This window comes from Podarcis gaigeae (genome assembly GCF_964106915.1).
Source record: "Podarcis gaigeae genome assembly, chromosome: 8".
Classification (NCBI taxonomy): Eukaryota; Metazoa; Chordata; class Lepidosauria; order Squamata; family Lacertidae; genus Podarcis; species Podarcis gaigeae.
Window position 1 is genome coordinate 71089569 of NC_139684.1, and position 27942 is coordinate 71117510.

Here is a 27942-nt window from a genome sequence, read left to right on the forward strand (position 1 = left end):
GCCTAAACACTTTCTTGTGTTTAAACCCTCACTTCATACAATACCAGCAGTTTATTTCCTTTTAAAATCTCAATTAATAGCCCTTCCTACACTAGGGCTTAGGTTCACCAAGATTTTGTTTTGTTTTGTTTTTTAGGCCTGTGGGCATATTTTTATTTTTGTGCAAGTGTTGTGGGTACCACCTTCCCAAAAGGGACAAAAAAAAAAGTGCACCAACTTCATTTTCCCAAGAGAGCTGGGTAAAAGCTGTAATTAATCTGAGCCACGAACTTCCTGCTTTCAGCTCTCTGTACTTTTCAAGGGAGGAAAAGGTCGGCACCATCTCATGGACAAGGAGGCAGTGAGTGGTGGTAACTCAAGAGGCTTCATAGAGGTGCCAGAAGACCTCAAGGGCACCACTGACGGCCCTGGCTTAGAACACATTTCAAGAGTATTTTGGAATATTAGACAACTCTTTTAGACAGTTGTCTCCCAGAAATATCTTGGACCAGAAATATCGTGCCGTTGCATTGGGTGGCTGCCACTAGGAAGAAAAAGCAACCATTATTTAATTCTAACTCCCAAGGGGTCTTTTTTTCCTTGGCGTTCTATCAACTGTCTACAGTAATAGGAAGATTGTGGTGCACAAAGAAGCTTGTTCAACCTCAGAATTCTTCCCAGTATGCTACTCCATTTGCTAGGTTCTTACGCGGGTGGCGCTGTGGTCTAAACCACAGAGACTAGGGCTTGGCCGATCAGAAGTTTCGAATCCCCGCGACGGGGTGAGCTCCCGTTGCTCGGTCCCTGCTCCTGCCAACCTACCAATACGAAAGCACATCAAAGTGCAAGTAAATAGGTACCGCTCCGGCGGGAAGGTAAACGGCGTTTCCGTGCGCTGCTCTGGTTCGCCAGAAGCGGCTTAGTCATGCTGGCCACATGACCCGGAAGCTGTATGCCGGCTCCCTTGGCCAATAAAGCGAGATGAGCGCCGCAACCCCAGAGTCGGCCACAACTGGACCTAAAGGTCAGGGGTCCTTTTACCTTTACCTTTTAGACTTACCACACGAAAAACACACTGCTAGCCCCATATGATGATAAGGCTTTGGGGCTCACTGGGAAGACCAGTCAGCCAAGTGGTGTTCTCCCTTTTTCCATGACTGTCATTGAACAGAGACAGCTGATGCAAACAAACTGCACACTCCTGAGGAGCGGCAACTGCGATTAGTTTTGTTGTGGTGGGTGGGTAGGTGGGAGAAAAGAGTGCCTGCATGGCTCAGAAGTGTGTATAATATGTAAGTTAGTATGTGCCGAGTACAACCTACTTTGTCAGATGCATCTAACAATGTGCATTCTAGTAAACAAAGCTTAATAAATCTGTTAAGTCTTTAGATCACCCCAAAAAGTCAGACAAAAAGTCTCACACACACACCCAAAGTCACCTCAAATGTAAAGTATGTTGTGTTGGCCCACAAGAAACATTCCTAAATCCATTAGGGCAAAACCCTTATTAAGCACCAAAAAAGTCACAAAATAGACCCAGGCCAATTCCCCATTACCCACCCACGACCCACAGAAGATGCGCTGCTGCAGCCAGTCAGTGAAATTTACTTCTTTTTAATCAGTGTAAATTCATTTGACTGACTTATGATACCGCCAGTTTACTGGCAATCAGCAGAGCAATCTGCTTTCAAATTGAACCGGCTATATACTCCTAAAAATTATGACAGCTGCCTCATTTCCACCTTCAGCCAACTACTGTCCTGATTTCTAAGATTGTGTTTACTAGAATGAGAGCTAGAAACATGCTTCCCCCCACCCCTTTCAAATGTACCCTGAGATTTATCAGGACATCACAAAAGCTCAGAACAATACACAAACTCAAGCCCAACCGGACACTAGACACACTCTGGAAGAAAGAGAGCATTTGCAACTTTAATACAGTCACTGAGCAATTTGTTTTATTACATTTGTTGTGTGTGCAGAACACATACAGGGATCTCAAAACAATTCTTGTGAGAGACAGGCAAAAAAAAAATCTATATAAAGTAAAAAGGTGTGTGTTTAAATAATAAATGCATTTAGCTTCCATATTCTGCCATCGCAGGGGGGGGGGGGAACATGCATACAAAAAGCAAATGATGGAATCAACTGCAATTCCACATGAGCTCAATTGATCAGGAATAGTCACACTGCACTTCCATGGACATGTAACAAACACACACAGCTCACTGCTAGTGGATTTTTTTTTAAAGGCACAACCAGATTTCTTTACAAGAGAAAATAATGTGAATTTATTTGTGCTATCTACATCTGGGGTGATTTAGGAAAGATCTAGTATCAAGGGGTAAAAAATTGTGGGGTGTTATGCTATGTAACATGTCCCCAAGTTAAAGTGTGTGTGGGGGGGTGTTGTTAGCTATATTACATTCCAGCATTCTTCCCTCCCCAAATGTGCTTGTTTACAGCATTACTAGAAAGCAGCAAGCATTATTTGCATACATTTGCATAGTGAAGTACATCCAGTGTTTTAACAGTTTTATAAGCATTCGAGAGGGGCTATCTAACACAATCACTTTATGAATTTCTCTCCCATCATACAGCTGTTGTGGGGGTGCCACCACAGGTTGAGTGGACTAGCGGCAAACTGATTAGAGGAATAATTTTACTGTACCAACCCCACCGTTTTCATCACCCTATTTGATGGTAGCAAAAGTGTAGGGGGTGTGTGTGTTTTGGTTATTGGGAAAGGTTCAAGGGGTGCCCAACTCACTGGTGCTTCCTGTGCTGCCGGCTGCCATTTTGAATTTCCCACAATGGCCCTGAAAGATGCCATGTCAGCACAATGCCATCGGGGGCGGGGAGCTCACGTTGGCATCCCACACCAGAGAAGCACCGGTGACTTTTGTATAAAGGGCTTCCCAATTTGCTCCTCCCCACCACCATGAAAGGGGATGCGATTTTGTGCACCCTCTTTTGTCGTGCCCTCAACCTCCTGCTTCCAATTCAGGCCCAAAGTTCTCTTTTGAGATCTTGTAGGCCAACCTAGAAAAGGCTTCCACTGATACACCTGAATGGTTCTTAGGCCAGGTGTTGGATGGGAAAATCCACCCGTCTGGTTGGAGGCGAGCGATTTGTGCGGCTTGGGTCAGTTTCAACCAACAGTATTGCCCCACACGGCAGGCCCTGAACCCAGAACCTGGCCAAAGAAAGAAACAGCAAGGTGATAGGCCACAAACAGGTCGTGTGATGAGGCCCAATTCCTATCAAAGTTCGCAGGTCAGGGTTATCTGCTTGTCAGAGCTTAGGGGTGGGAGGAATCTTCAGTTGCTTTGGAAAAACCCTTTGGTTCATCTATCTCTATACTGTCTACACTGACCGGCAGCATCTCTCCAGGAGTCTTTTCCCTGCCCTACCCAGGGGATTGAACCCGGGACCAACCTGCTTGCATAGCTCTGTCACTGAGCTATGGCCCGTCCCTAACCCCTGCTCCCGTTCTAGCAGAAAATAAGGTCTGATACCTGCACATTCATGCCAAGCAATGGCGGAGGGAGAGGGCCATAATGAGTAGTAATGATAATAATAATAATAAAGGCCCCCAAAGGGACACGACTTCAGCCCTGAGAAGTCCAGAGAACCACCATTCAAAACAAGCAGCAGAATATACACACAGCAGCTTCATAAATGTATGAGGCGTCTCCCTGTGGTAACTTGGCAAGGCATTTTATTTTTTCATGCATTTTGCTCACACGCCTGGAGCAAGCAGGAAACAATTGTTAGGGGGGGACAAGCAGTATAAACAAAGAGACGTAGAAATATATATATATGTATAGGCACTGAAACTTAGGATTCTGCCTTTGAAGTGAAAATTCTCCCCTCTTCAGCACTGAGCACCGTGCAGATTTCCAAACACCCTGAGTGCAGATTAAGGCTTCAGCATATGTACGTGATGAAGAACATTATTGCTTCACGTGATGAAGAACATTGCATAAGAAGCTAGGTGTTACTGGGTCTTGGTTAGATCGGCTTGTTTTAGTCATGTGAAACATGTATCCATTGCTATGTGAGAAGCATTCCACTCGCGCAATGCAATTGCCCCTTCCTCTACCCTCAGGAAGAGGGTCACCTGACCCTCTGAAGCAGATTTTGAGGGTAAGGTCTGCAGGAGAGAGGAGGAGTTCTGCTTCACAAATGGAAATCTGCTGCGCGAGTCAGACAGATACATAATAAATACCGTATTTTTTGCTCTATAAGACTCACTTTTTCCCTCCTAAAAAGTAAGGGGAAATGTGTGTGCGTCTTATGGAGCGAATGCAGGCTGCGCAGCTATCCCAGAAGCCAGAACAGCAAGAGGGATTGCTGCTTTCACTGCGCAGCGATCCCTCTTGCTGTTCTGGCTTCTGAGATTCAGAATATTTTTTTTCTTGTTTTCCTCCTCCAAAAACTAGGTGCGTCTTGTGGTCTGGTGTGTCTTATAGAGTGAAAAATACGGTAATTTGAGTTTGCTTGTTCTCAGGATGGTCAGTTCATTTCAAGATCTGCCAAGCAGGGCTGGGAATCTAACTCGCAGTTTTATGGGAGCATCTGATGTAACAATGCGCACAAATCCAGATTCCTGGGAATCTCAGCTTTTCAGTTTTAAACCATGTTCACAAGTTTCTAGCCCTTATGGGTGTGATGATAACACTTGGAACGCCGCAAGTCACGCCTGTTGGCATGCTGAGCATTTAAGTGAGAGGGGAAGCAATCCAGACTCATGTGCCATGGCTGCTTCTCCAGATTTCTCATCACAAGTTGGGATTCAAGGATTCTATAGCCAGAGGCACCCATAAGCAGTTTTAATTTGTGTCATAAGTTTGGATAATGATTTCACTGACAAAAAAGAGGGAAGCAATCACCAGTGTAATTCATCAAAAAAAGAAATGCATATAGAATGGTTGGGAGCAAAAATAGCAAGTTACTAGCTATTTCATTTTAATTTTCAGTTATCTATTCAGGACTGCTGTAGTTTCCCAGAAAACATAAAAGCAGATCACGCTGCTTTGGGAAACACATTTTCTGTTAGCAAAATGAAACAGTTGTTCTTTGCACAATCTGGTAACACTTTTTCATTGTTTCAAATCACTGGTTTTCAAACAGCCATCTGGGAGAAGCCAGGGTTTTTTTGGAAGCTTGTCACTCAGTGAAAAGTGAACATGAAAAAGTATCTGAATTTCATAACGCAGTTCTCCAGCCAAGCAATGTGTACAAATACACACACACACACACACACACACACTGGGGTAAAGTGTACGTTATTATGCACTATATTAGGGGAAATTGCTCTGCAAAACTGTGTGTTTAAGGGGAAATCGCATGCAATTTTCTGCATATTAAGAGAAATCCACGTTAAAATGTTGATGATTAAAAAAGAAAAAAATCACACACCGAAGTAGAAATGTGGAAAACTGAACCTAAGACTGGAAAAAAGTGAGAGGAACCAGAACTGTCAGATTTCCCCATCCTTACTCTTTGCATCTTGCTGGGACTCAGGCCTCCTACCAGCTCCAGCAGCCACTATGATCACTGATCAAAAATCCTGGGAGCTGTAATGTAATCTAACAATTTCTGGGGGTCCCAGTTTCCCCATCCCTACTCCCAAGACAGCTTACAATGAAAATCCTACTGAATCAACAATGTGATGGGGGGAAAAACACTGCTGGGAGTTCATGCAAAGCTTTTGTAAATACATCCATCAGAACCGGGGGGGGGGGGGGGTCATATGCCATGAATAGAGATCATAGCAGAAATCTCCCAAAGTAATTAGATGAATTATGACGTCGAATTCTGAGCACCATTAAAATATATGCAATAATTCTCCATAAATGTGCTCCATAGGCATGCTTCCTTCTGCATTCCTCTTGAATTCTGCGACTTTTCCAGAATATTTTGGCAAACTAGCAGCTTAGAAATGGGAGATCGTCTATGAAGCGGGCCGTGGAGGAACATTTGGCAATGGGGAGGTTTATCAGAAATCATGAAAGACATCCATCCATTCTCCAAGCTCTGCAGCCTCATTTTTGGCATCTGTAACCATGACAGCTAGAACCTTGCATTTTTAAAGTAATTTGAAGTAATAAAAACTAAGATCCTTAGGAATCCAAACTGCAAAATTCTACAGGCACAGAAAGACAAACTGCTTGCAGCTTCTTAGCTGAGTTTGGCCAGGAGTTCCAGAATGCTACGCTAAAGGCATGATAGCTTCTGAACTCTGTAATCACAAAGCCTAAACTGAGGGTGTAGGGGAATTAACCAGATAATGAGAATTTGCAAGCTCTACTAGTAGTTGCAAATGCCACTGTGTAATAATTTGCAGCAAGCGTGGTTTCTTTGGTTGTTTTAAAAAGAAATTCAAAATTCAGAGTTCAGTTGGTTTGCGAAGCACTAGACGAAGCCTGGATTAAGGCAAAAGAGGTGTGGAGTCAGGGAGAGAGGCTGATTATTATCCTAAATGAAGCCTCACATTTTCTTACCACTTGCAAGGGCTAGAAATTCAACATTGGTTTAAAGGTTTGGGTTCCGTTCAAGTTTCTGGAGCCGGCTTCAGATGCCATTATTTTGTGCAGAGCTCCTATCAACAAGTCTTGCATATTCTGGTTTATATAGACCATGTGCAGAGAAATGCTTTTTGTCTCTCTGCGTGTGTGGAAAGCCTATGGCTTTCCAGATTCTGTTGAATGCCAACTTCCAGCAGTCCCGGCCAGCATGGTCAATGGTTAAGGTTGAAAGGTGGTTGTGATCAAGCTATAGATCAAGGTCCACAGGTTCCCCAGCCCTGCTCTCTTCCATTCCTAGAGTTACAAATCTAAAGTTTGGTGACAGGAGTTTCACATACAGATACTGTCCCAGGCAGTCACCTAGACTCTTCCTGCTACAGAAGGACAGCAGTGTAACCTAAGAACAATGTACATCTCTTGAGTGTTATGTACAATTCCTATCTGCAAGGCAGCCAAAGGCATATATACATATATATATGTGAGCCTTGGTCTCACCCAAGCGTGTGTGTGTGTGTGTGTGTGTGCGCGCGCTTGGGTGAAGCCAAGGCTGCAATCCTAAGCATACTTGCCTAGAAGTAAGCCCCACTGATCTCAACAGGACTGCCTTCTGAGTAAACATATACAGGATCAGGCTGCAGCTTACACTGAGCAGCACAACTCAGTGCACACAGCGTGTGTTGACCTGCGCAGCCCTTGGAAAGCTGTACAGCTAAACTCTCCTAGGCTTTAAATCAAGAAACTTGTGTCCTTATTTTCAATGCACAGAATAAGCTTCAGTACAGTAGCATGATCTAATTGGATGCACACGGGGCTGAGCAGAGATCTCCATTCTTTCCTCTTAGACAGAAATTTTAGAACCACAACAACAACAAAAGAAACCCATCCATTTTTCACACATCAATTGCATTATCAGGAGGGGGGTTTACAAAACAACAACAACCTGCTGCCACGACCATCCTGCCAGCAAGAGGTTGCGCCCCATAGCGGATGGCTCTCCATGCTCCTTACATCCCCGAATGAGGTGGGGGGTTGCCTGGGGTCGGAGGAGCGGCAGCTGGAGGGTTATGCAAGTTGGTTTCCTTGTAGACAAACCAAGCGTTCCCTGCCCAGAGGATCAGGTTGAGGAAACCAATGACCTAGGAACAAGAAAAGGGGGAAAGAGATGGAGGTTTTGGCCTAAGAAGAAACTAGTGCACCTGCCTGATCCTACCAGCTGCATCCCACAATTTGCATTTCCGACATGAATTCCAGGGAGAAAATCATGAAGTGTTAGAATCCCAGAACAGACCTGCTCCAGTCCCTTCCTCCCCATCACTCCCATGAGGACTACAACTCCCATGATCCCTGACCACTGGGCCATGCTGGCTGGGGCTGATGGGAGCTGTAGTCCAACAACCCATGGAGGGCTCCACATTAGCTGTCCCTGTTTTAGCTGTTAACCACTCAAGGTCAGAAGAAAACATTTCCCCCAAGGAATGTTGTTTTAACCCCAAAGAGCTGCAGGAAGTTGCTATCCGGACTGGGTGTTTGCCTCGGGGCAGGACGCAATTATCTCTTTCCTCTTGGGCCAGTTTTCTTATTTTAAAAAATTAAGTCTCCCTTGAGCTTTTTGTCCTGCAGCGGAAGAGGTATAGGTACTCTTGATAAGAAGAACTGTACGATTCACAGAAATGGGGGGGGGGCACCTAATCTACCCAGATACTTCCGATTGAAACTGCAGCTTCCTGCAGCTGTTTTCTTTTTCTTTTTTTACCTTCAGGAGAAAATATTTCTGTGACAAAGCAGACTATGCCGTTTAACCCAGAGTGTCCAGGAAAAGCATTTTACTGTATTGTATTAAATGAGAACCTCCTCCAATTTCAAAGCTATTGTCACCAAGTCCTCAAAACCCTAAAAAAACAGAGTCACGAAAGTTCAGAATATGAAAATTGACTGGTCCCAACACATCTTGCTCTGAAGAGCTGTGTGTGAATCCAAACTGATGCACTGGGATTAATATTTTTTTATTAGAGGATGTTTGATTCTAAATCAATCTACAGGAAGTACGGCAGAATATATCGCCCCTGAGGAATTTGGGTGTGCACAGAAGTGTTTTCAGCAGGGGGCAATGGGAAGAAACATATAACAAGGCATGCAAATCCTTCCAGGACAGACGAGTGGTAGGTCAAGGTCAAAACTGAGTTAGTGAATGTTGAATTCAGAGAATAGCCAGTCTACACCCTAGTCTTAGCCAAAAGGTTGAGATGCCAAGGATTGCACCTGCGACCTTCCGCACCTAAAGCAGATGCTCTACCACTGAGCTATGGTCCTTCTACATGCTCTGAGGAAATTATGTAAATCACAATTGCCTTGCTGGTTCCTCAAGACCAGGGACAGCTTATGTGGTGCCCTAAAGATGCTCGTGGGACCACAACGTTCAATGGTCCCAGCCAGCATGGCCAACAGTCAAGGGTGATGGAAGCCATTGCCCAGTAACATCAGGAGGCCGCCATGTTAGCTATCCCCAAACTAGACCAGTATTCTGTCTCCTGGGACAACTTTCAAAGAAAGAAAACATGAGGATGGTGGCTATTTCTGGTTGCTTGTAGCCCCAGCTTCTAGTAATGCATACATACCACAGAGACATTCAAGGAACCCAAGCTTCTGATGTCATTGAATTGACATCGATTGGTGGGGCTCAGGCAAGGTTGAAGTTCAGTTATGCTGTGTCCGGTGGATGTTTTGATGTCTGTGAGGGCCTTAGCCCAGGCTGATGTGCTCACCAACCACAGGAAAGAGACGACTACTGTGATAACAAAGTCCTGCATCAGGAGAAAAGACAGGCACCCTTAGCCGTCTGTTCTTTTCTTTAAAAGTTTTTATTTATACTTTTCAAGTTTATACATTTCATTAGTTTTACAGTCAATTTAACATTTCAAAGTTTGACTTCCTTCTCCCTCTTTCTGCGGTTCCTTACATTTATTTTTAAAAAATATCTTCTGCATTTCCAAATTCATTTAATTTGGATTCATTCAATCATCTACTTTAAATATATACTCTTATGAAACTGCAGGTTATTACAATAATCCTGATAATGTTTTTATCTGTTTGCAATTTATCTGTAAATATTCAATAAACCATTTCCATTCTTTTATATAAAAAGTTTGTTATCTTGATTTCTTAATTCTTCCGGTAAGTTTTGCCATTTCTGCATATTCCATAAGTTTTTGTATCCATTCTGCCTTTACTGGGACACCTACTTCTTTCCACTTTGGGGCAAGTAGCATTCTTGCTGCTATAGCAGCATACACAAATTTCTATACAATTTAGGTAGTTCTGTCTCTACAATTCCCAAAAGAAAAGCTTCTGGATTTTGGTTTGTTTGTTTTTTTACAAAAGTTGTTTGCTGTTTGTTCTGGAGGGGACGGTGGAAGATGCAGAGAACTGGTCACCAAACCAGGTCGCTGCTAAGGACTACCCAGGGCTGATCCACACATACACCTTTATTATTGCTCAGTGACACAGTAGCTGAACATGTGGATTGCTTGCAACCCTATGTGGAGATGCCAAGGATGGAATTTGGGGCCTTCTTCATGCAAAGCTGGTGATCTACCAATGCACTAAGGCCCTTCCCCATTGCTCCCTTTAACTGGAGAGGTCTTAAGACTGCACCTCGGACCTTGTGCATGTTGAGCACCTGCCCTGCCACTAAGGGATAGGCCTTAATGTTTCTGTGCTTAAGGAACTTCGTTAAGAAGAAGGTTGGCAAGCTGGATGGGCCCTGTCTTGGTGTTCAGAATGCAACTCAACATGTGAAAGGAATGCCACACTCACCAGAGCTCCTGCAATCCCAGCGGCAAGGAGAATAGGAAGAAAGAATCATTGCATCATAGTTAGAACATCTGGAATGCACCACACCTGCCCAGCTTCAAGGGTAACCTCTCGAATACATCCAGAGGTCAGGTATGGGCCCTGGATGCTTCACACCCAGGAAAGGAATATTAAATAGTACAAAATGCCCATGTGTTGTGTATTAAGGTAAAGGTAAAGGGACCCCTGACCATTAGGTCCAGTTGTGGCCGACTCTGGGGTTGCGGCGCTCATCTCGCTTTAATGGCCGAGGGAGCCGGCGTACAGCTTCCGGGTCATGTGGCCAGCAAGACTTAAGCCGCTTCTGGCAAACCAGAGCAGCACACGGAAACGCCGTTTACCTTCCCGCTGGAGCGGTACCTATTTATCTACTTGCACTTTGACGTGCTTTTGAACTGCTAGGTTGGTAGGAGCAGTGACCATGCAACGGGAGCTCACCCCGTCGCAGGGATTCGAACCACCAACCTTCTGATCAGCAAGTGCTAGGCTCTGTGGTTCAAGCCGCAGCACCACTCGCGTCCCATATGTTGTGTATTAAAATAGCTTTAAATTAATCAAAAGTTAACTTTTGAGAGATCACTAGGTTTTAAAGAGACTTCCTATCTTCTAAAACAATCCACATCCTAACACTTTTTAAAATAAGGATTTAAAAGTGTTTTGTTTGGCAAAATATCCACGGTTAGCAACCAAGAAGTACACAGAACAATCTCCAAAGCTGTGCAGAACCTTGACTGGGGCTGATGTGAGATGGAGTCCAACAACTTTTGAGGGGTCGCCGGTTCCACCACCATCTACTACTAACAAAAATGGTCCATAAACAAGTAACAATCTGAATGTAATGATATTAAGAATAGGAATCACCAATTTAATTTTTGTGTGTGGTGGTTGGATTTTTCCAGACAGTGCTTTTTTCTGGAGGGACGCAGGGGTACACATACCACTAAACATTTTGTGAATCCTTGTACTTTTGTCCATTTACTGTATTTATTTTCCCCAATTTGAAGAATAAAATTGTGATTTTCTTGAGTGAAAATGAGAGTACCCCTAAACATTTTGTTAAAAAAGCACTGGTTCCAGATACAGCAGCCCATTTACAGCTCTCTCTTGGAGCATGGAACACACAAATCAAGTACACTCAATGTATCAAGTAGACTCAATGCCCAACTGATAGGCGGAACACATATCCTTATTGAGTCCTATAAATTATGGGGAAGCTAGGTGTTGCCAACTTACAATCATGGGGAGTTTACCAGTGCCCCGATACAAGTGCAAGAAACCCACGTAGAGCACCAAGGCAGCCATGCAGTACAGGAACACGAAGACTGCAAAAGTGACAAAAAATTGAGCGGGAGAGGCGAAGTCTCCCACCAGGTAGTAAGTACTGTTCCAGATGCTGTGACACTGCTTGATTGAAGGAATGTCAAACGAAGACTGGTGCAACCTTGAGTTCCGGAGAGAGAGAGAGAGAGAGAGAGAGAGAATGCTGAAGCTCAATTTTCCATTTGCAAGATTCCCAACTAAACAGGGGGAAATGCAAAATCAACCCCCATGCAGCATTTCAGCTTGCACTTCGTAGCTGACAATTGTTCTTTCCATCAACTTTGAAAACCATAGTAACTTTGAAAATTCTTTAAGTTTAAAACCATCTTGCCCAGAAGCTCTCACTCTGAAGAAGATCCCCCTTGGCATTTCTCAGAGGAAGGCAGGAAGGAGGACATTGCATAGGTAGCAAAGAGCCTTGCTTCACTTGGTGGGTAGGTGGCCAAACTAATATTAAGGTAAACAGAGGTGGCAGGGAGGCACCAATTCATCATAGGGCTCTGCCACAGGATTGCAGCCTTAGTTGCAAAAAAAAATAAAGTTTAAGAGCATCTGTAGTAGCTAATGTTGGGTTTTTAAAATTAATTTAATAATGTTAAAACACGTAAAGAGGAAAAGGATTACAGCTGTCAAAACAATAGCATACACTTCAAAGAAACAAACCTAAGGCTGCGGGCCAATAAAGTACAAAACACCTTTTAACACCACATATTAACCAGAGATGCGGGTGCTCAGGAATGATGTTATGTGGTCTAAAATGTTGTATGGTGCTTACTCGACCTCCCTCGTCCTCAGGGCCCACCTTGCTGCTGGATTGGGGCCTCTCCTTTCTGACTCAGGGCCCCAAGCAACATTAGACACCAGAATAATCACTGCCATTTTACTTTCCCAAGATGGCCCTCCATGATGCAACCCAGGGGGGTTGTGGGAAACTGAAATGGCAGCCAGACCCAGCTGTCGTTGCTGCACTGCTATAAGAACCGCTGTGGTTTCCCATCAAGGTCAGCGAAAGGCATTTTGCTGCCCGAGGCAGAGCAGCAAATGGTGCCACCTTCCCTGCCCCGTTGCCCAAAGTCAGTCAAGTTCTTCTGGCGCCTGAGGCAGAAAACCCCCCAAGCCACCTCATTCTGCTCAGCAACAAGGCTGGCATCGCCTCTCACAGCAAGGTAACCCCTGCAGGTCTCAACGACAGGCCCCAGCTTCAAAAGGCACCTTGCCCACAGCCTCCTCAAACCTGGAACCTGCCATTTCTGTCCACACACACGACATTCCCCAAGTCTAGGGCAGCTCTTTGGAGAGAGACGTGTTTGTTGCGTGGACAATTAGAAGGGCCTCTCTCTTTGCGCCACAAGTGGCAGCGTTCCTCAAAGGGATAGATGCTCTTACCTGAAAGGGTACGCAAAGTTGGCTTGAAGAGAAGCGTTTGTGCCATTGTAGCAGTTGAGGATAAGGGAGGTTTTTCCACTGTAACCTCCACAGGTAGCAAATGCAAAGATGGCAAAAATCTGCGAAGAACCAAGACAAAAGCAAATGTACGCGTTAGTGCAGTTTTCGGGTGCATAGGCACGTACATCATGGAGGAGGGAATGAACGCTTTCTGGGGGCCCTTTTACATCATAAAAAGTTCCTATGCTCTGATCAGTAATGGGTGATCTTGAATTGTGGACCTTCTGGGAGCCTGTTTGTTCCCCTCCGTTTGGATCCACTGCCTCTCTGTGATGCCATTGGGCTCAAGAAGCTTTGCCACCCTTCTGCCTGATTATCACTGTAATTATAATTGTTGTGGCTGTTAATTTATAAGGCACCTAAAGTTGCAGGTCATTCTAAATCTGCCGGGGCTGATGGGAGTTGGAGTCCAGCAACATTTGCAGGGCCGCAGATTACCCAACTAAGGTAGATAGACTCTTGGGGCAATACTGTGTACTCCAAGCAGGGGGAGATAATTCTTAATGCTCCTCAGATTTATTTTATCTTAAAAACGACAATAGATTCTTCTGGCTGATCAGAAAGAAAGGCACCAGCCCATTCCAGACTCTAATATTCACGCTATCGACCTGAAGAGAGGATTTTTTTTTTAAAAAAAAAGTTTATTTTTTTAAGAATTCAGAAAGATGATTCCCCACTTGCAGTCTGAAATGGTACAGTGGTACCTCGGGTTAAGTACTTAATTCGTTCCAGAGGCCCGTACTTCACCTGAAACTGTTGTTAACATGAAGCACCATTTTAGCTAAAGGGGCCTCCTGCTGCTGCCGTGCCACCAGAGCACGATTCTGTTCTCATCCTGAAGCAAAGTTCTTAACCTGAAGCACTATTTCTGGGTTAGCGGAGTCTGTAACCTGAAACGTATGTAACCTGAAGCGTATGTAACCCAAGGTACCACTGTACAACGCATTCTACCGTTTCAAGAATCTTAACACTTTTATTTGACAAATTTATAGCAAATAAAATGTTCTCAATTGCTGGTTGAAAGATAAAGTCCAGAAAGGACCAATAAAACAACAGCAATGAAACAATGAAACATTGTTAATGGGGCCGATGGAAAAGCAGCTGGCGTTAAGACAATATCTTACTCATAAAAGGGCTTCTGAGAAGAGAAAGGTCTTGACAGCTTATTTAAAAGAAAAAGAAAAGAGACTAATCTTCTGGGTGTGCAACACCAGATTCACTAATTCGAGAATTTGATGGCTAACAGTGAAAGAGTTTGGGGTCATATCCGTACCCTACATTCAAAGCACATGGATACCACTTTAACAGTCAGGGCTTCTCCAAAAGAATCCTGGGAACTGCAGTTTACACCTCACCATTCACAAACAACAGATCCCAGGCTTTGGGGATGGGACTGCCAGGGAATCTCTCTTTGCCCCTACAACCCACCAGTTTGAAAGAAAGGTCTAACCTTGCAGAAATCAAGCTTCCTTTCTCATTCAAGAGGCCCTGAGCCTGCCATGATCCTGCTTGCAGAAAGACATATATATATATTTTGTGCCGCACAAGTTTCACATGAACTGTGCCAACTGGGTTGACCCACAGTCTGTGGCCTGCTAGGTGAGCAAGCAGCGAATATCCTGGAAAGCAACCGTGGGCAGATGTACCACAGAAGCATGGTAATTAGCCTCCTAGAAATGCCAGCTCTTGTTGCATAAACCGCAAATTTTATAGTCCTAGGTTGTTACACAGGACTAGCCTTCCTGTGCTTCAGCATAATCTCAGCATACACACTGACTTGCTTTGGTGAAGGTAAACTGTCCTTCTCCACCAGTTTATTTAACACACAACTTACAGTAGCCTAAGATGAGCTTTTCCCAACCTTGGGTCTCCTCCAGCTGTTGTTGAACTACAACTCCCATCATCCCTAGCTAGCAGGACCAGTGGTCAGGGATAATGGGAGTTGTAGTCCAACAACAACTGGAGAACCAAGGTTAAGAAAGGCTGGTCTAGACTACCTTATAGCAACACAATCTGCATGGGACTAATTATGAAGCTCCTTTGGGAACTTCCATTGATCCCAGAATGCAGCAGCAAGTATGTAAGCAGGCACCTACTCATATTACACTGATCCTGCAGTAGCTCCTATGGCTATAATTGTTTCTGGGCACAATTTAAAAATGTTAGGAAATACCTTTTAAGCCCTAAGTGGCTTGGGTCCATACCTAACGGACCACCTCCTCCTGCATCAGTCTACCAACTCCCTAAGCACTAGTGAAGGGACCTTCTCTGTATCCCATATACACTGAAAGCATGGTCATCAGGGCCTTCTCAGTGGTGGCACCCAAATTGTGGAACATGCAGTTCAAGCGACCCCTCCTGAGTTGTCATTCAGGAAAGATCACTTCATTCCATCTGGCTTTTATCTGAAGATGTTTTATCTAAAGATGGTGGCTTGTATTCAACCGAGTTCTAGTCACAGAACAGACCTAATGAAAATAATGTCCCTGTGTTCGTCGTGCCCATTAATTTCAATAGGTCTGCTCTGAGTTATGACTAATATTGGATATAAAGTTGTGCCTTATCTGCAATGCCCATCTCTACTTGACCTGTCCAATGTCACTTTTATTGGACAATCCCTGGCATGTCGAGGCAAAGACTCCTTCCTGAAACCCTTAAGATTAAGGCTGGGCTATATCTGGTTTCCAACATCCTGATATATCACCAGCCGTTAACTCTGTCGGCTTAGCTCTCCCCTGCCACCTGCATGGGGCAACAAATCACAATAGCAAGCAATGGCAAAAACCACGTTTTCCCATGCATCGTGATTTGTGTAAATATTCAGTGTCACTTGGGATAGGAAGTGATGGCCCTAGATTGGCTGATTGCTATCAGCCACATGCTAGTTTGAAAATAAGCTATTTCCAGTTTAACAAATTGGGGGAGGGGTTTTGTTGAAAAAGGCTGAATTCATTGTATAAATCTTCTGCAAAAAAGGAGGGTTTCTGTTTTGAAATCTTAACTGGCAGTCATCAGAATGCACTTAATGTCCTGGGGAAACTGTGGATTCAACAGACCAGGTTCAATGGAACTGCCTTGCAACCATTTCCGGCCTTGGGGTGATATATTGCCCCATATCTCACTTTTTATGCAGGCAGCAGTGAAAGAGTCAATTCATTTCCCCATGTCTCCATGTACTTCCTCCTCAACGCAATAGATTTATTACCCAATGTCAGTACTATTACTAGAAGCATGGAAATGGCATTTATGAAGAACACCACCAGCCTAGCCTATATCAAAAACAGCAGAGACACAAAAATGATAGCCTATGTTTGCAGAGCCCAGATCCAGCAATGCAGGCAGCACATTAAATTGGCCAGATCTGTGCTGCCTTGTTTATTTCATATTTGGTGCCCCAAATGTTACTGCTTACATGTTGCCTTTATGTTCAGCATTCCAATAAGCAGGATATTTTTGGTATTCCCATCACATATACCAGGGGTTGTTCAACCTGTGGCCCTCCAGGATGTTATTAGACTCCAACACCCATTAGCCTTAGTCAGCATGACCTATATGGACAAGGTTGATGGGACCTGGGTGTCAAACTCTAGCCTTATGAGGCTTTGCCCCTTCAAAACAACATCTACAAAGTCACAGATTCCCCAGCCCTGATGTACCCATAGTGAATTCAACTCTCCCACTGCTCTCCTTGCAGCCAAAATGGTACAGTCAAACTTCAGTTCCCGAATGCCTCGTACGTTTTGGCTCCTGAACACTGAAAACACAGAAGTAAATGCTCTGTTTTTCTAACGTTTTTCGGAACCCAAAAGTCTGACACGGCTTTTGCTTGAGTGCAAGAAGTTCTTGCAACCGACTGGAAGCCACGCCTCGGTTGTCCAACATTTCGGAAGTCAAACGGTCTTCCGGAACGGATTACGTTCGACAACCGAGGTTTGACTGTACCATTCATACATACACACGAGAGAAACATCCAACAGTCCTGGGAGAAACTCAAGGTTTGTAGATGTAAAACTATTTCCAGGCAGGTTGGAAACCTAACAGGGGAAAGGAAACCCCAAAGCAACAGTGAAGACTGAGCATTTTCAGTGGGCACAGAACACAGGATAATGTTGGACGAGGATGATAACAGAAAACAAGGGGGGATGAGAATGCGATACAGTATCTTGGACAGGAACACTTCGCAATTTACTGTAGGCCTCACCTGGTAAATTTAGTTCTGATCTTGCAAATTTTACCCTATCCCCCATCTGTACATTTATTCCTATTAGTGCTTTTATCTTGGGACTAAGTGGGCTTTTTGCATACCTCCACACCATCCGATCAGCTTAAGAATTTGTTTAAATCCTCTAGAATTTTAACGACTGATCATTGTCATGAGGAGGCCTAGCAAGGCTTCAAGGTCCAGCAGCTCCTGCTGTCTCACACTCAGGAGGAGCCAGTCATTCAAGCCGTGCCAGATTTGGCTCTGCGCTCAGCCTCCTTGCCCTCACAATACTGAGGCATGGGCAGAGCTGGAGGGGGGGCAAGAAGGGGCAGCTGCCCCCCCCCATAATCATTAAAAATCAATAGCTACCATATTTTTCGCTCCATAAGACGCACTTGACCATAAGACGCACCTAGTTTTTAGAGGGGGAATGCAAAGGAAAAAATATTCTTTAAAGGGAGCGCTGAGCAGAGCCTGTATGCATCCCAGGCTCTGCTCAGCGCTCCCTTTAAAGAGCCGTGTGGTGCGACACTTGCAGGCTTTTCCCCGAGGAAGGAGAAGGGCAGCCCATCAGTGACGGGCTGGCCTTCTCCCTCCTCAGGGAAAAGCCCCCAAGAGCTGCACAAACGCTCCACGTGGCTCTTTAAAGGGAGCGCTGAGCAGAGCCTCCCATCTGCATTTGCTCCATAAGACGCACACACATCCCCCCTTACTTTTAAGGAGCGGAAAAGTGTGTCTTATAGAGCGAAAAATACGGTAGCAGAGGTTCTGCCCCCCCCCAACAAAAGGCCTGCTCCCCACTAACAAAAATCCTGGCTACATCCATGCACTGAAGGGGTCTATGCCCCCCAAGAGATATTGGGGGAGACAAGACCCCTCAGTCCCAAAGAGCCCACGTCCCTGCTACCAAATGGTACCCCCCCAATGGTGTGGCTCTTACTCTGGTGCCTGAAGCCCTTCATTCAGAACTCAAAGCTGATTCAGTCCCTACACCTGATGTAATTGGGACTGTTTCCATTCCTCTTTTTGGTATGCTCAAAATTCTACGTGGAATCCCAAGAATGTCAGCTTTCATTTGAGAGAGAGAAGCCTTGAGGAATCTGTCTGCTCTATCTGTTAACCGTTCTCCGATGACACCTGGAAGGAACTCTTGCAACCGTCTTATTCACCGTGTCTCCGAAGCTGTGTACACACGATATATTTAAAGCATACGCCCCACAAAAATTATGCAAAGTGTATTTTACCTCTCGTGGAACTACAATTCCCAGCACTCTTAACAAGCTAGAGTTCCCAGCATTCTTTGGCAATGTGTTTTGAACGCATAGTGTGTACACATCCTTGCAAATTTTACTGTATGGTCCAAGACCCCGTAAAACAAATTAAAACACCAAGATCATACAGTTTCCAACACAAAGCATTAAACGGTACATTTCCTATCCTGCAGGAAATTGTTCTTAACGGAGAATATCCAGTTTCCGGTTCCTCTCTCGTGGCCACCTCCTGTTCTAACAAAATAGTTACCTCATCATGAAGCTTAAGCCTCAAAATGGCTACTTGTGGAGAAACAGGAGTCTCAGTCAGAATGGGGGGCAGGGGCAGGAAGCACTTCAGATTCCTATAGTCAAGAATCCCCTTTTTAAAACACCAGCATAAATATTTTCGCTTACACCTTTACAGCTACGGGAAACATGCTGAATTTCTCAGAGGTCTACATTATTTTTGATCAGCCTTCATCAACCTGGAGCCCTCCAGATGTTTAGGACTATGGGCCCCTCCAGACTGTCAGTTTTTTGCGGGAAAGATTCTAGCGTATACAGTGGTACCTCGGGTTAAGTACTTAATTTGTTCCGGAGGTCCGTACTTAACCTGAAACTGTTCTTAACCTGAAGCACCACTTTAGCTAATGGGGTCTCCTGCTGCTGTCGCACCGCCGGAGCCCGGTGTCTGTTCTTATCCTGAAGCAAAGTTCTTAACCTGAAGCACTATTTCTAGGTTAGCGGAGTGTGTAACCTGAAGCGTATGTAACCCAAGGTACCACTGTACCAGAACTTTAGGCTTCCAAAGTGGATTAACATGCTGGTGCCTTGTGCAACAAATCAACAACAACCTGTACTTTTTCCTGTTTAGAAAGTAAGGGTGTAATGCACTGAGAAGTGTGGGATAAATGATTAATAGGGAGGCATGTTAGAGCGTGGTGCTGATAACGCCAAGGTTGCAGGTTTGATCCCCGTACAGGACAGCTGCAAATTCAGGTTGGACTAGATGATCACTCTGTCAGGGGTAAGCAAACTTTTTTAGCAGGGGGCCGGTCCACTGTCCCTCAGACCTGGGGGTGGGGCGGACTATATTTTTTTTGGGGGGGAACGAATTCCTTTTCATGTAAAAACACCAGGCAGGCCCCACAAATAACCCACAGATGCATTTTATATAAAAGGACACATTCTACTCATGTAAAAACACGCTGATTCCCAAATCATTCGTGGGCCAGATTTAGAAGGCAATTGGGCCAGATCCGGCCCCCGGGCCTTAGTTTGCCTACCCATGCTCTATGTAAACAACCTGCAAACAAAATACGAGGAATTCTCACTGCCTGGCAAACAAATCGGAGCAAATACTCAGTCAATACCAGACGTTTTGTAACCGCCATGTAAGCTCTGTGCAAGCAAGATTCGGAAGAACGCTCAAGAAGTAAGTTGCCTGGAAGAGCCCTGCCTCTCTCCATCAGCCACAGGCAACACGGCTATGCTAGCTGAGGCTGATGGGAATTGCATGTCAAATTATTCAGAGGGTACCAGGTTGGCGAAGGCTGTTTTAGATGCTTTTGGCAATAGGGAGCTCCCTTGGCTCCAGCTCTTCCAGAAAAGTTGAGCACGAAATGTTACTATGCTGCAGAAATGAGACTTTTAATTCCCCAGGGGGGAATTCTTTGGGGGGAGAACGTGCAGGTATCCATGCTACATTCTGTCCTGAAGTTCAGACCACACAAACAGCAAATGAAAGTTGGGAGATGAGATGCCCTGATTCTCTTTACTTTCCTGGGTGTGGCATCTTCAGAACGATCAAGAGGAGAGTCTCAGGAGACGTGTTAAAAGTCCATTTTCCAGCTGTTAAAATTGCTTGCGAAGTTACACCACCAAACGTACAAAGTACACGTCAGGCTTTTTTTAAAAAAGACAAGCTGCTTAGACGCAACCATTCCGTTTCTTTCAACACACACAAAAGCTAAAACAAAACAGCAAAACAATAACACACACACACCCTTCCCAGACACATTTAAAAGGCTGTAGAATAATATTCAGAATATTAATCAGCCAGAGGCCTGGTTGAAGAGGAATGTTTTATACAATTGTAATACCGCATGAGAAATAAGAGAAACAATAAAAAATACAATTAAAAAGTCATTCAGCATCTAGGCACAGCCCTTTACAATTGTTATAACAGGCAAAAACATTATTAAGTGGTTCAACCAAGGCCCGCAACAATATTCAAATGGTCACTGCTGGGCCGGAGGAGCTTGGGAACTTGTAATTTAAACTGAGGTAGTGTTGGTAACAGTCTTATTCCTTTCTATTTATGCTGTCCTCTTCTTAATAAAGTTCTTGCCGGTTTTACCAGATGTTGACCTCAAACGCCCCCATCTGCACATCTGGAAGAATTAATTTGTTTGGATGTTACATTTCCAGGCACTTCAAACATCTTGCACGCTCTAATGTTCTGGGGTACCCCATAAGTCTTTGAAAAGGAAAGACGAGGATTTTGGAATAAACTTGCCGTCGCCATTGCTCCAGCAACCAGAGAGGGAAAACAGGCTGTGGGGTGGGTGACTTTCATCAGAAAGGAAGGAGGGAAAACCCATTAATTCAACATTTCGTTCTGCCTATCTAAGCATGTATTGAAGAATTCGTACTATTAAAACAAACATGTTTCAGCTTGGAAAATGTCGTTGCCTCCCCCTTTCTGATCACTGCTACCTCTCTTGATCTCTCAGGGTACTTGGGATATTTTTGCACCAGAGCTGGCGCAAGACAATTTGCTGTCTGTGGCAAAGGCTAAGACGGCACGCTCCCTTCATTTTATGAACAGAAGCTGACTGGGCTGGCAGCTGAATCTTAGTTCAGCACTTGCAAGGAGACAGGCTAGATTAGGAGGTATAGGGCAGGCCATGTGGAACGCACAAATGCACACCCTCCAACATTCCTCAGATGAAAATAGGGTCATAGGGTCATTTCTTACTCCCCTCCCAACCCTCCTTGACCTCCTCTTGGTCCACTCTCCAGGAAGGAGGGCAGCGGCAGCAGTAGCAGCCACGGAGAGGCCACAGAATGCTCCCTCGCAGCCACCGTCACTCAGGACAAACGCCGGCTCATCCTCCTCCCTGAGCTCGGCAGTGGCAGCACCGGCAGGGGAAATAGGGGCATTCCAGAATAAATCAGAACCTGGGATGGCTTTCGTTATTCCGGGATTGTTCCTGGAAAATCAGGACGTTTGGAGGGTATGCAGCCATCTCAAAAACTTCCCAGTGCTCTCCACATCTGTTGCCTGAGGCAACTGCCTCACTCTACCCAACAGTAGGGGTGGCCCTGCCTTCTGGACTAGGAGGGCACCCTTGGCTACTCCAGACAGGCTGTCACAGCTGATAGGCCATTGGGCCACATCTGTGCCCGAAATAAATGTCCAGACTTCATCAACAGGCTGCACAATGCATATCCGTAAAGAGTTTCAAATACCCTCTGGCTTCTCCCCGGTCCCCTGCCTCGCAACCCTCTGTTAAGGGCTCACAAGAGGAGTAAGGTGTCTGCGGTCAAACCAAATTAAAAGCAACTGGATTGCAGCATATAATACACTTCACTTCCTAGCATCTGACTTCAGCTCCAATTACCCACAAGATGGGTGGGCGGGCTCTGGGCTCACAGGAGCTATGTTGTTTTTATGCTAGATCCCTCAGGTCTGCCAGCTGGAATCAGGTGCAAAATACTACGAAGGGTGGGTAGAGGCAGATGCAAAATGGTGGCTCGGGGCAAAGACAACTGCCTGTTGAAACGAAATAGCTTGCATATGCAAGGACAAATCTATATCCAATTTGCAACTAGGGATGGATGAATCTGTCAATTTCAGGTTCTCCCAGTTTCTCCTTTTTTCAATTCTTTGTGTTTCCAGCTTGTGCTTTTTTTAAAAAAAGGTCCTCATGAAAATGCAGCAGCATTTTTTTTTGGTAAATTTCACTTAATATACACGCCTTTGTATGAAATTTTGCTTAACACGCGCATTTTCCCAAAGCAATTTCTGCTAATGTGATGCGTTTTTGCATGTTAATTTTGCTAATATATGCATTTCCATGTACTCTTTATACATTTTTGTACCCATTACTTGGCTAGAGAAACTGCACTGCAACGCTTGGAGAATTTCAGTTCTCGTACTATTTCATAAAGGTGTGATTTAGGTATGTTTGCCTTTAAATGCAAACTGAATCAAATTTATCTGCCATCCCCACCTATAAAAAGCTCAGGGTTTCTAACAGGCCACTAACTGGCAAGAGGGAAAATCTTCCGTGCTGCTGTTCTTAAACAACTGGGAGTCAGCAATCTAGACTAAACTATTGCAAAATCACTCAGATCTATGAGTAGATCTAGATCTGCCTCCCCCACCACCTCACTATGCAAACACTGTTGTGCGTTTCCATAGGACATGAAAAATTCAACCTCATCTCACAGGAGACTGAAACTGAAAGTACTTTCTAGCAAAGGTATACTTCATACAGTACTCTCATTATAGCCCTATTTGAAACTCAAACTTTCTTCCCTTTTTAATATTATTTCCCCCCGGGTCATTTTTATGCAAAGTATTTTTTTTAATTAATTTTAATGAATTGGTACATAAACATACATTTGAGAGTTAAGCTTACACTGTTGCAGAGCACATCAATAATGTACACTTGATGTATTATAGTATTTTAATATTTTTTTTGGAAGCCACTCAGAGTGGCTGGGAAAGCCCAGCCAGATGGGCGGGGTATAAATAATAAATTATTATTATTATTATTATTATTATTATTATTATTATTATTATTACTACTCATATTCGGAACCATGATTCACTAGATTAGAAATGAATGGGATATAGATGGGATGCTGCATTCACGTAAAATTTAAAGGGATAATGTGATTTATTTATTTTTTTAAAGTGGATTTACTAGATCAAATAATAAGTGAAGGTAGGAGAATATTTATGAATTTTGCAAACTTAACTACACGTCTTACAATCCTATACAATATGTATACAATCCTATACATATTTACTTAGAAGAATATCCCCATTGAGTTCAATAGATGTAACTCCCAGGCTGAGCATATCATTGCAGCCCTAATGCCTTAAGGTTTGTATTTTTGTGCCTTTGCCCCTGTTTGCAGGCAACACTCAATCCAAACCATGGCTGAGCATGAATGAGCAAGCCAAGAGAAAAATCACAGCCACTTTTCTCCGCCAATCCTGTTGACTGCTGCAGCTGCGCTTACACAAGAGCTAAGCCATGGTTTGTGACTTGTCTGTCCCAGACAAACTATGAGCAGCAGCCCAAGAACAAACCTTGGCTACAGCTCATACAGTCATACCTCATGTTGCGTCCGCTTCAGGTTGCGTGTTTTCATCTTGTGTCCCGTGGCAACCCAGAAGTACCGGAACGGGTTACTTCCGGGTTTCACCGCTCGCACATGCGCAGAAGCGCTAAATCGCGCCACGCGCAGCGCTTCAGCTTACATCAGTTCCGTGTTACGAACAGGCCTCCGGAATGGATCCTGTCCGTAACACGATGTTCCACTGTACTTTGTTTGGAGTGAGACAAACCATGAGCCATGAGGCTCAGACGGACTGGGGAAGGAGCAAAGTGGCTGTGATTTTTCCTCTTGACCTGTCCACTCACTCATTCATGCTTAAGCCATGGTTTGGCTTAAGACCACATGTAAACAAGGCATGCATGTTTAAGCACCTACTAATTTAAACCTCAGATATAAAAATGCCCGCTGTTGCCACTTAAGCATCTGCCCACAGTAGCTAGAGACTCATAACCTTTCCCTCCTCCTTTGTACTGCAATCCCAAAGCGATCACAATCTATCTAACAACTTTGGGAATCCCTGGAAATGCCTATACAGTGGTACCTCGGGTTAAGAACTTAATTTGTTCCAGAGGTCTGTTCTTAACCTGGAACTGTTCTTAACCTGAAGCACCACTTTAGCTAATGGGGCCTCCTGCTGCCGCCGCGCAGCCACTGCACGATTTCTGTTCTCATCCTGAAGCAAAGTTCTTAACCCAAGGTAGTATTTCTGGGTTAGCAGAGTCTGTTACCTGAAGCGTATGTAACCTGAAGCATATGTAACCTGAGGTACCATTGTAATCAATGTCATGAAAAATCAGTACTATTTTTCTAGAAAAAGAGGTGCCGGAACTCACCATAAACGCCTCCCTTGTCTTTTAATGGCAATGGCACTCACCTGAGAGGTGCCGTAACTTAGTTCCTGTGAGTTCCTGCTGAAAAAACTCCTATGAAAAACTATTTAACTCCCCCTCCCATTAGTGTCCAAAGTTATTCCAACTCCTGCATCCCCAAATAAAAAGCAAAGGATAGAGCCATTGTGCAAATTCCAGATGTTGGGTTTGCCAAGGACCTACAAGATGGCTAAGAGGTTTGGGGGCTGCTTTGTGATTTGGGGGTTCCTCTCTCTCTCAATTTACTTTAATGGATATTTATGCACACTTTCATGTGCTTTTCATATGTTTGAAAATAAATGCTCAAAATAGCCAGCGGCACCATTTATGCAAGCCTGCACCACTCAAAATGCAAGGAGGAGAAACTGAATGATTGCATGCTCCCTTGGGTCTAAAAACAAAATGAAACCTCAACCATGAAAAGCCATGGTATGTCAGGAAGACGAGTTGCAGACCAGCCTTGTTACTGACACGATTGTTTCCTATGCACAAATGAGAATTGGTTTTCACATGGAGAAGCATTCAAGCATGCCCTCCACACCTACATTCTGCAAGTCTGTACCTGTCAGAATGCAGGTGAAATAACTGTGGTGGAGTGCTTCTCGTGATCCAAGAACCCTATATAGATACAGTATTGTGTGCACTTTTCTTAATGTGTAGATGACTTATCTCCCAGCCTTGGTGAGAGGGAGGTAGAGTGGTACATTGGTTCTCGAACAGCTTGGCTCCCAAACGTCAGCTCCCAAATGCCACAAACCCGGAAGTGGGTGCTCCAGTTTGCAAATGTTTTTCGGAAGCCGAACTTCCAACATGGCTTCTGATTGAGTGCAGGAAGCTCCTGCAGCCAATCAGAAGCCACGCCTTGGTTTTTGAACCATTTTGGGAGTCGAACAGAATCCCGGAATGGATTAAATTCAACAACCAAGGTAACATTGTATTCCAGCAACCCTTGTGGAGTTTGCCCCCCATCCCCGCTCGTAAGGGGACAGTGCTTGACGCTCCCGTTGTTCTTTTTTTAAAAAAAATAATTTTAACATATAAATTATAATACATACCACAAAGCTTCACCACTTATACAATCTTTTTTTTTTACTTCCATCAGCACCTCTGATGATCCACCGTTTTAACCACTTCTTGTGCATTTCTTAAATTCATATTGCCTTTCATTATCTTAACTAACCATCCTCCCCTTTATCCGTTTTTGCAATAGTTCCAATAATTCACCTCACAAAACTTCTTGCAAACCTACAAACATAGTCTGATCATCACAATTACTTTTCAAATAGTCTGTAAATTTACACCAGTCTTCTGTGAATTTCTGGTCCTGCAGATTTCGAATCCTTCCTGTTAATTTATCTAGTTCTGCATAGCTCCCGCTGTTCTAGGTGCATTTCGCAACATGGAATTTCATTAGTGCAAGCCGTTTCTGAGCTCTGGGTGCAGTATTGCGCCTAAATTTTCAGATTAAAACTGCAGTGTGGAAGGAAAGGAGGACCTTTTTCTGCCTCCCCACTTCGAGCTACTCACTGAAAACTGGAGAAGAGACTCTCTTAAGAATATTATGGGTGGGCAGGGGAAGGACTAGACCATGTGAAAAATGAACATAATTATTTTAGGTGCAGTTCATTCATTTTCAGCTTTGTATTCTTCGTTATTTAAAAAGCACACCTAGACATTCCGTTGTCGCGCCCATAACCAAGGTTTAAGGTGCCATTTAGCTCCTAGCTTTCATATCTTAGTTTCTAACACTGCTTACATAGGTTCACATGCTGCACCTCCCCAGCGTGGGGAGCCTCAAGCGCCAAAACATCTCAGGCCACAACCTGTTCCTTCCTGCTTATAGGAACATACAAAACTGCCTTTCAACTGATAGTTCAGGGTGGTCTCCACGGATTGACAGCAGCTCTCCAGGATTCCCAACAAGAATATGCTAAGGTCCTGCATGGCACTTCCTTGAAGTGACTTGACAGAGTCCGGCCTCAAGTACAGTCATTGGGTTCCCTTTTGCCCCCAGAGTATAAACTCCTTCCAGCAAAAATAATCCTCAGCCTGCGTTATGAGAGTGGGCCAGTTCCTACTCCACGATCCACTGACCTAAAGAGACTGGATCTCCTCCACACCATACCCTCCATACCCGCTGCACTCCCGCTAAAAGTTTATTACGTTGCAAGGCATAAAACTACAAGTCACTTTTGGCACACGTGCTGCCCCTTCCAACGTGACGCACGGAAGGAAAGAGTCCAGGTTTTGCAGCAGCGGCTGGGAGCCGGAAGGCGACAGATCTATTAACCTGCCTGCGTGATCTCTCGCTCCCCACCCCCTCCAGCCCTCCCATGACCAGATCCCCACTCCGAAGCACATGGTTTGTTTGGAAATAGAACACAACAGACATCCCCGCCCTGCACCAACTATGCAAGGGTGTGTGTGTGTATGTGTTTAGAAGCGGCCCAGAATAGATCCCTGGAGCGGGGTGGGCTGGAAAGACACGAGTCCCCTGCAAATCTAAGCGAGCTTCGAAAAGTACAGGCCGGAGGCCACGCCTGTGTTTATGAAGGGAGGAAGGAAAGAAATTCCAGCGGGAGAGCCAAACAGGGCTCGCAGCCAATACCTGCCCCGGGGGGGGGGTTGGGGTGGGTAGGGTAGGGTAGGGTAGATCCTGCCAGGAAACGCGGTGATCAACTCCCCCCCCGCACACACACACACACACAAAAACCCGTTACCCCTCTGTGGCCATTGGCCCAGCCCCGCTCTCCGATCCCCCTGCCGTCGAGGACTCACCCACTCGAGGACTTTGATAAAGCCCAGCGGCTCCTTCACGGGTCCCAAGTTGATCTGCAGCCCGGACATTTTCTGTGCGGGGAAAGAGACGGCGGAGAGGTGGCTCAGTCTCTCTCTCTCTCTCTCTCTCTCTCTCTCTCTCTCTCTCTCTTCCACCGAGAGGGGAGGAGCGGAACAGAAGGGGCGTTCACAGCCCGCCAGCCTCCTACCTGACTCACTCGCTCCAGGCTGGGCTCGGCCCGACGCTGCTTGCGCCCCGCCCCGAGAGCGCCCCGCGGCCAGAGCGCAGTCCCGGCCGCCCCAGGGGAGGGGCGCGGCTGCCCCGGCCCGCCTCCTCGGGGCGAGCCCCGCGC

The 27942-nt window shown here is 45.0% G+C and overlaps 1 protein-coding gene across 1 annotated transcript; it reads right to left on the minus strand.

The window, feature by feature from the left end:
• Positions 1 to 1910: 1910 nt before the first annotated feature.
• On the minus strand, positions 1911 to 27842 carry LOC310849969 (synaptophysin-like protein 1). Its single transcript, XM_083751012.1, has 5 exons — positions 27590 to 27842; positions 13068 to 13186; positions 11595 to 11802; positions 9128 to 9313; positions 1911 to 7648 (listed from the first exon to the last, which is right to left on the minus strand). Exons 1-5 carry the CDS (start codon positions 27656 to 27658, stop codon positions 7517 to 7519), a joined length of 714 nt encoding a protein of 237 aa, XP_083607138.1. The 5' UTR covers positions 27659 to 27842; the 3' UTR covers positions 1911 to 7516.
• Between the last annotated feature and the right edge of the window lie 100 nt (positions 27843 to 27942).

Bases quoted from the DNA above. Each gene is read 5' to 3' on its own strand.
- LOC310849969 (XM_083751012.1), bottom strand. From the start codon at position 27,658: ATGTCCGGGCTGCAGATCAACTTGGGACCCGTGAAGGAGCCGCTGGGC. The intron at 11,803-13,067 runs GTAAGAGCATCT...CCGGAACTCAAG, and splicing joins AACTTTGCGTACCCTTTCAG to GTTGCACCAGTCTTCGTTTG. The intron at 7,649-9,127 runs GTATGTATGCAT...TCTTGTTCCTAG, and splicing joins GTTCCTTGAATGTCTCTGTG to GTCATTGGTTTCCTCAACCT.